An 8,234-nucleotide genomic window follows, 5' to 3' on the forward strand; every position below is an offset into this window, starting at 1 on the left:
ACGCCATAAGCCCTCTCCCGCTCGCTGCTGGCGAGGGCATGGGAGAGGTCAGCATATGACTCACACAGGCAGAGGGGGGACAGCCTCCCACCCACCCCCAGCCGGGATGGGCCCCCTTGTGCCCCGCTGCCAGAACCCACAGCTTGAGACAGAGGGGCATGGCCTGGGGCTCGCGCTCAACATGGTGCCCACCCACCAGGTCCCACTCTGCCGGGGACCCCCATCCCCAAATTATTTGCTGGCACAGCCCTGGGACAGAGCTGCGGGTTCTCTGCAGAGCACTGAGGGCCTTTTTCCCATGAATCATGCTGCTCCGCACTAAACCATCTGTGCTGACTGTGCTGCCGCTGGGTCTTTTTCCAGTTCCTCCATTTCCCTCTATTGTTCGGCACAGGCTTCCTTCCTGCTGCCTGCATGCTCCCACGCATCCCCTGCCCCCTCCCGCGGGAGCTGCGTCCCGACCTGCTGAGGGACAGCCGGGCCAGGCTCCCTGCTGCACGAGCCCCCGTGCCCCTGCACAGGCATCTGCCTGCTCCCCACCACTGCCGGCACAGGCGAGGGTTGCATGAGTGGCATGGGGAAGTGTGGCCAGGCTGGTGTGCTGGTGGAGGCGGTGGTGTCCCTCGGAGTACGTGGGGGGGGATGCTGTCAGCAGGCACGCGAGAACAGCAGGGCTCTCTGCTCACATGCGTGTGTGTGGGGGTGTGTGTGCCCAACCCTGTATGCGTGTGGGCGGGGGGCTCGCCGCGGGGCGAGCGGCTGTGCGCCGGCACTGAGGAGAGACAGTCAGGGCAGGAGCTGGCCGAGAAGCTGGGGGAGCAGGACATGGGGCCATTGCAGCCGGAAGGCTGCCTGTTGATGTAGGACCTACACAAAGGGCTGGGCAGGGGGGTGTGGAGGGTGATGTCCCATACTGGTGTGGGCTGGGTGTCTCTGCCACAGGGTTAAAGGGCTATACCCACTTCTGCCCAGCCGCCTGGTGCTGAAATGGGGCAATTTCTCCCTTTCTTGTGTCTGTATCGCCCCAAGGGATCTGCAGCCAGCTTTGCCTGCTGCCTGCTCTGCCTGGGGCTTCAGCAGGCAGCCTCCTGCGGGGAGCTGGCTCCTGAGACCTCCCCATGCCCGGGCAGGGGGCACTGGGGCCGTGCCGGGCACTGGGCTGTGGTGTGGCACTTTGGGGCAGTCTGGCTGTGCCCGGGGGTAGTGGCACTTCACAGGGAGGTGGACACCGTCCCTGTCCCTGCAAACCCATGCGGACCAGCTGGTGCAGTGGGCTGGAAGTGGGCACGGACTGCCACGGTCCTGGCCCCTTCCCCCCTGTCCCCAAGTCTATCCCATCCGTCCCCTGCCACCCTCGGGGTTCTCCCTCACCTCTCGCCCCGCAGCGCGGTCCGTAGCCCCCCAGGGCTGGCTCCGGTGGAGCAGCACAGTGGCAGTGCTGTTGCGGGCTCCACAGCTGCCCGGCTCTGGGCTCCAGGGTGATGCCAAGGCGTCCCCACTGGGCACAGGGCTCAGCCTGCGGGCACGGGCAGGCAGCCCAGCAGGAACTGCTGCGGGTGCGGGCAGGTTTCGCAGCCCCCAGCCTGTGCCTCCCACTGCCGGTCCCTCCTCCGGGCCAACCCTCCGGTCTCCATCCCTGTCCCACCCTCCAATCCTGCCCCTTCCCAGGCAAGACCCTGCCCCGCACTTGGCCCCTGGCCTGGCTGCCCCATGTTCTGCCCCTCGGCCAGGCTCTGCCCTCCTTCCAGGGCTGTCCCCCACCCTCCGTGCTCACCTTATCGTGCTCTTTCTCTTGCCTTCCCAGCAAGGGTCCTGCTCCCCACCACGAACCCTCGGACATGCATTGCCATGGGGAGACCAGGCTTCCCTGAGACCCACACCCCAAGGCTGCACTGCTGAGGGAGATCTTTGAAGTTCTCGGGTGCACTCGGCTCTATCTGTTGTTTCTGCCTCTGGCTGCAGATATATATTCACTATATCCACCATGGCCCGGGATTGGGCAGAGTGCAGGTGCCGGGAAGGTACTGCCAAATTGGAGAAAACAGGCTAAAATGTTCATGCTGATGAGGGGACTTGGGAGGGCTGGCACCAGGGCTAGTTGGGTGAAATGCTGGGAACACAAAAACCTCTCCTGTGCTGCAGGGATGCTGGGGTTGCAGCACCCCATCCCACTGCCGGTGCCCCATGATGAGGGGGATGTGCGGTGAGCCGAGGGGCAGGACGGCAGCAGGGTCTGGGGTGGCAGGGGGACATCGGGAGGTTTTTCTCTCCTGCAAGGAGGCTGTGCTTTCACCACCACCTGACCCGGCTGCCTTTAACGCAACACTTTTTGCAAGAGGCCCAGTGAGGCTGGCAGTTAGTCCAGCTCCACTGTTACCCAACCGTGCACCAACCGTGCAGTCCAAGGCTTGGTATCTCACAAGACCCTTCAGCCCTTCCCCGTTCCTGATGGCAAAGCTGAAAACTGCTCCCTGCCCTACGACAGTCCAGCTCCCTGGGGACACCCTTGCTCCAACTCCAGCTGGTCCTTCCCTGCCCCAACGATGCCCCCAAAAGCCATTGCGGGGGGCTGAGAGCAGTGGGAGCCCCTGGTGTGGGAGGGCCACCCCATACAAGTCTCTGTGCATGGCAGCTAGGTTTGGAAAGGCAGCTTCTCCTTATCACAGGCTTGCTCCTACAAAGCAGAAGCAGAACTCAGCATGAGCCCAGCACAGCTTTCGCCTTCCTCCCCTTTCCCCACCAGCTGCTCCATCGGGGGGTGACGCGTCCCAGAGGCTGGGGACAGCATGGGTGGCCCCATGGACCACCCTGTGGGTGGGGTGTGGAGACAGGGTGCACGGGGACCCTCAGGGTGTGCAAGGACCTTCTGGCCCTGCACTGCAGACTGTGCCATCCCACTGGGCTCCTGCCTCTGCCTCTTAGAGGAAACTTTTTGGCTAAATGTAAGCACCGCTGCTCACGGGAAGGTTGCCGGGGTCTGCGGTGTGAGCGACTGGAGGGGCAGAGCAAAGGGTGCTGGTAGCACTGGTGGCAGCCGGTGTGCCATTGATTCCATCCCGCTGTGCTGGAGGCATTAGCACCAGTGAAGCACACTCCTGCGTGGGGCCAGATCCTGGCTCACTGCTGTTTGGGACCCTGCAGCATCTCTATAGACCCCTCATAACCTGCTGCTGGGAGCAGTGCTCCTCCCTGCATGCCAGGAGGGGAGAGATGGGCTGCTGGGGAGGGAAATGTTGTCTGAGGGTGGAAGGGACACCCTGGGACATCCCCAGAGTGGCAAGTCGCAGTCCCACCTGGTGACCCAGCACGACCAAGAGCAAGGTCCACAATGCACATCCTGATGGCTGCTGACAGGCCAGTTTGGTGCAGAAAAACATCTCCCCTGCTCCCTTCTCCCTCTGCAGTCACCTAAGTGCCAGGACTGGGGCTCTGTTGCCCTGGCAGGGGGGAAACCCCTGCTCAGGCACCTCTGTTGAGCCCCAGCACCCAGTTCCCAACGGGGACTGCCCCTTCCCAGAGTCCAGCCAGGAGGACAGCTCGAGCTGGGGCATCCTCCAGGCATGGGACCACCCCGGAGCCAGATAGCTGGCATGGGGCCGTGTTGGAGGGGAGCAGGGCGCAGCAGAGCGCTGGGGCACCGGCAGGGGACTGGCAGCCGTGACGTGTGTGCTGTGGCTGAGTTGTTTCCTGAGGGCTTCCTATCGGCCCACTTTCTACAGCGCAGGTTTCAAAACCTCTGCTTGATCTCTTTGGTGTCTGCCAACCTGCTGATGCAATCTATATTTAGACACTAGCCTCCTTGGGCTGAGGCAGAGAGCCCTGTTGTGTCTATGGGTTTGCACAGCAGGAAGGCCTTGCCTGCTCCTTGGAGGAGCCAGATGGGTAGGACTGGAAAACACCCCTCTGGCTGGGGGATTGGGCTTCGTGAAGATGCTGGCAAGGGCTGGAGGAAGTGAAGATCAAAGTGAAGGTTGGATCCTTCCAGCACATTGGCCTGTGCGGTCCTTCTCCTTTCCAGGCACCACCCATGATGACACTGTCCCTCAAGGTCCACATGGCCAGCTGCCCATCCATCCATCCATCCATCCATCCATCCATCCATCCATCCATCCATCCTTCCCTCCATCCATCCATCCATCCATCCATCCAAAAAAAATTCTTCCCTTCCTCCCTTCCTTCATTCTTCTACCTATCTATCCATCCATCCATCCCTAGCCATCAGTCTTTGCTGCACCCTGGGGCAGCCTTTGCTCTACCTTCAGCCCTACCCACGCTGGATTATGCTGGGGGATGTGTGCGGTGATGGTGGGAGCATCTCTTGGGAGCAGGACAGGGTGAGGGACACTCAGGGCTCGTACCTAGAGGGCAAATGCCACAGTGGACAGCGGGAAATGTGGGGTTGGGATTGAGCCCAGAGGGTTTGCTGGGGCACAGTAGAGAGCTGAGCCCCTGGGAGGGCTTGGTGGAGGAGTGGGGAGGGGGAAGCTGGATGCTGTTGGGTTTGGAAACCTGCTGGATCTCTCCAGGCAAGAGCCCTGCTGAAGGCCAGTCCATGAGATAAGATGGGCTGCTGGGGGGCTCCCTGCTGGGCTCAGGGTCCTGGTGTGGGTGGTGGAGGCGAGAGCTGCCCAAGACCTATCCATGAGCTCAGGAGATGCAAAGCATGAGATCCCAGGGATGGGGTCACATCTTCCCCCAGCCAGGGCATGTTTGACACTGGGGGCACTGCAGTGGGCTGCGGAGTTGTGTGTGGGCAGGATGGGGGGCCCATGCCACGCTCCTCCTACCCCCCATCCATCAGGGTGCTGGCTGATAACACTGCCTCCGGGCTAATCTCTTGTCCAACAGCAGCTTCCTGTTTCCTTTCCAATCTCTGCACCGCGGGGCGGCTCCTCTCCGCTCGGGTCCAGGCAGGAACAGCCGTCCAGCTGGGCTCTCATGCGGGGCTGCAGCCCCCACGTGTCTGGCACTCGCCCCACTGGGCTGCGGGCCACCCGCTCTCCCAGCATCCCGGTGTGAGGGCACCCAGGGGGCTCCGGTCCCCCCACACCCTGCCTGCCCCCTCCCTCGCTCAGGTGCTTGGGGATGCCGGCGCACGGCCCCCTTCCTGTTTGTGCCACAGGAAACTCAGCAGTGGCACATCATTCTGTAAGAAATCACCACGCTGGGGCTCCCAGCACCCCACGGGATCTGGGGCAGCGCCCCTCCCCAGCCCCACAGGCTTCACCCTGCTCCCTGGTCAGGGTGATGCTGGGGGCCAGGAGCTCTGCTACAGCCCAGTGCTAGGTGTGGACCAGTGTCCCTGCTACCCCAGCGGCCCTTGTCCTCCCCGTGCACTCGATGCCACCACCGTCCTGGACATTTTGGGCAGCATCCTGGGCTGAGATGTCACCCACCTTGGCACAGCCTTCCCGGCGGCTGGCTGGGGAGCGGGGACTCCCTGCTGGCCTCTCGGTGCTCAGGCAGCAGCTCCTCACACCTACTTAAGGCTGGCTAAAAATATCCCTGCAGCAATGCTGCAGCCCAGCTGCTGCAGAGAAACATCCGGGGAATGAGAAGAGATGAGGCTGCTTCCCGCAGCATGGAGGCCGTGTGGGGTGGTCTTCACCCCAGCACCCTGTGGGCTTGGGGTGCCAGTGGGCTCTGCCCCATCAGGGCAGCACCCAGGGGTGTTTCTCCCCTTGCTCTGGCCGCGGTTCCCTGCCCAGCTCTACCACAATTATTGCAAAGTGTTCTTGGGGCAATTTAGGGCTGGGATGTGTCTTTTCACAGGTAAAATCCTCCCTGCTGCGGGTGCCCTCCATTTGCTGACATGGTGGGAGCAGCACAGGGGAGGGAGGGACTGCTCCCCTCGCTGTGAGCCCCGTGTGCTGCCAGGGGGGAGCCTGCACATCTGCCCTTGGGTTTTCCGCATTTTCCCTGCAGAGGCAGCTTCTTGCCCCTGCTCTGCTTGTGCAGCCAGCCCAGCTGCAAACCATGGGAACTGGTTGTCCCGACGGCCAGGACCTCCTCTCCCCTCCCCAGCACTCTCAGCAGTGAGACACATGTGTGTGATGTCCCCCTGGAGCAGCACAGGGGACATACGTGACCTAACAGGGTGGCTAAAGGGGTACAGTGAGCATCCGTGCACGGGATGTTGGGGAGGGCATCTGGACAAACTGGGGAGGAGAAGCGCAAGGTGTGGGGGAAGCAAGCACAGGGCAGCAGCACAGCTTGGGGTGGGACCACAGGGGGTCCGGGTGACCAGGGAGTGTGAGGCTGGGCGGGTCAGAGGAGTCCCAAAAGCCACAGTGGCAGGTGGCTCTGGGCAGGCTGCAAGCCCTGGGTGCTGCCGGGGGGTGTCCCCCACCACTGCCTAGGCAGAGCTCTGGCTGCGAGAGTGGCTGCCACGTCCTGGCCATGTCCCCTAGTCTTTACCTTGCTGGGCCAGGTCTGGAGCTGAGCACCCCAGCACCGTCAGCAGTGACAGCCCCGTTTGCCGGGGGCCTTGCACAGGTCAGGCTTAAACTCCTCTGGGGTAGGAGCCCAGCAGCCGCAGGCAGCCTCAGAGCGTGGGGGCAAACGGGTGGATGGAAAATCCAGTATTTGTCAGCGTATTCCCCCAGTGGTGTCTGTCTAGACTAACCTCCTGTTGTCCAGTGGAAGCTGCCCTGTGCCCACGCACGCTCACCCGCACGCACGTGGGTGGGCGAAGCCCAGCACCTGCCTCTCCTGCCCCACCGCCGACCACCTCGCTCCCTGCTGAGGGTCGTCCTTGGGTGCTGGGACTGCACGGCGGGACTGGCCCTCCTGCCCGACCCGGGACCTAGCACCCGGGCAGCCTCAGGGTGGGCTCGGTGCCAGCTCTCCTGCCGTCCCCTGGCAGCCCGAAGCTCTCTCGCACACACACCAACCCCTTTATTGTTGTGCCAGAAACCACAGCAGCGGCAAACACTGAGAGAGTGAAGACAGAGGCTGCCCAAGACCCCACTGCCAGGACAAGCCCCCCTCAAACACCACCTGGGGAAGGGGTCCCCAAAGCCAGCTGGGCTAGAGCCAGCCTGCAGAGGTAAGCCTGATGCCCAGGAGAGGACCTGGGAGGGCTCCCTGAGATGGGGGGGGGGTGTCACACAAAGCCTCGGGGGGCTTGGTGGGCTGGAGTGGGTCCAGCCCGACTGTGGGGCTGGCAGAGCCGGACCTGAGGCCAGAGAGGGTCAGTCCAAGCCCTGTGCTGCTGCAAAGCCTGGGCAGGCCTCTCATAGAGCCCCCACTTTTGGACCTTTGAGGCACACCCCTAGAAGGTCTTACAGTGGCAAAGGGATATCCTGGTGCCCGGAAAGCTCCTACCCACCCCATGGAGGGTTCCCCCTCTCTTGCCCTGCCCAGCCTCTCCTTGGGGCACCTGCTCCCACTGCCAGCTCTACCTCCTGCGTGGGGACATCTCCGTGGGCCACCATGGGCGCAGCGGGGACCAGGGTGCCCATCCTCCCTCTTTCCAGCACCCGTGCCGCAGGTTCCCATGGGACAGTACCCTGCTGCCTGGGTAGGGGGGTCTATGATGAGGGAGTTGGAGAGCAGACGTGACTATTGGGGCGCAGGGGGCCAAATTCCCACCCGTGCCCCCTGGCTGCCAAGCCCCGGTTACAAGGGGGTCTCCCCGCGAGAGGTCTGCGGTGAGGGCTCAGGCCTCATGGTCACTGGTGCTCAGGTGGTCCTCGGGCAGCCCCGTCTCGTCGATGTTCTCCAGCGAATCGGCGTGCTGCACCGAGAGCTCGGCCAGGCTGACACTGGGCAGTGTGTTCTGCTCCGGGTACACCCAGGGCTTGTATCCGGGATCGTGCTTGCGTTTCCACTCTGGGTACTTCAGCCCAGCCTTGTAGATCTTCTTCATCGCCTGTGGGCAGAGTGGGTCCAGCCGGTCACAGTGCCCCAAGTTCACAGTGGGGATGGAGCCACCCCGGTCTGTGGGCACAGCTCCCAGCTCCCCCATTGCTTGCTTTTTGGGGGTGCTGGGAGGGGATGGGGGCCTGGTTCGGACCACACAGCCCCAGCAGCATGCCCAGTGCATGCCCTGTGAGCCCTGGGTCACCCAGCACCCGTCCTGCCCCTGCCTAGGGGGCTACTTCGGGGAAGCTCATCCCTGATGCCTGTGCATCCCACCGCCGGCCACGCACCCTGCTTACCTTCGGTGCCACAAACTGGGAGACGCGGTTCACCACCCACTTTGGCAGCGACCCTGCAAGAGCCCCAAGACC

At 63.2% G+C, this 8,234-nt stretch overlaps 2 protein-coding genes across 2 annotated transcripts in view; both read right to left on the bottom strand.

Moving 5' to 3' along the window:
- Nucleotides 1-1,509, bottom strand: part of ARAP3 (ArfGAP with RhoGAP domain, ankyrin repeat and PH domain 3) — a 24,295-nt gene extending 22,786 nt beyond the window's left edge. The window contains 1 exon segment of the mRNA XM_009330030.1: nucleotides 1,372-1,509. The gene's annotated coding sequence lies outside the window, so the exon portion shown is untranslated.
- Nucleotides 1,510-7,660: 6,151 nt separating this feature from the next.
- STARD10 (StAR-related lipid transfer (START) domain containing 10) overlaps nucleotides 7,661-8,234 on the bottom strand; it is a 5,016-nt gene continuing 4,442 nt past the window's right edge. Inside the window, exons 5-6 of the mRNA XM_009330001.1 lie at nucleotides 8,163-8,215; nucleotides 7,661-7,873 (exon numbers count right to left, since the gene is read on the bottom strand). Coding sequence (XP_009328276.1) covers nucleotides 7,661-7,873; nucleotides 8,163-8,215 — 266 coding nt within the window. The remainder of the gene's footprint in view (nucleotides 7,874-8,162; nucleotides 8,216-8,234) is intronic.

Source organism: Pygoscelis adeliae, unplaced genomic scaffold, assembly GCF_000699105.1.
Source record: "Pygoscelis adeliae isolate BGI_AS28 unplaced genomic scaffold, ASM69910v1 Scaffold248, whole genome shotgun sequence".
In the NCBI taxonomy this organism is placed as follows: Eukaryota; Metazoa; Chordata; class Aves; order Sphenisciformes; family Spheniscidae; genus Pygoscelis; species Pygoscelis adeliae.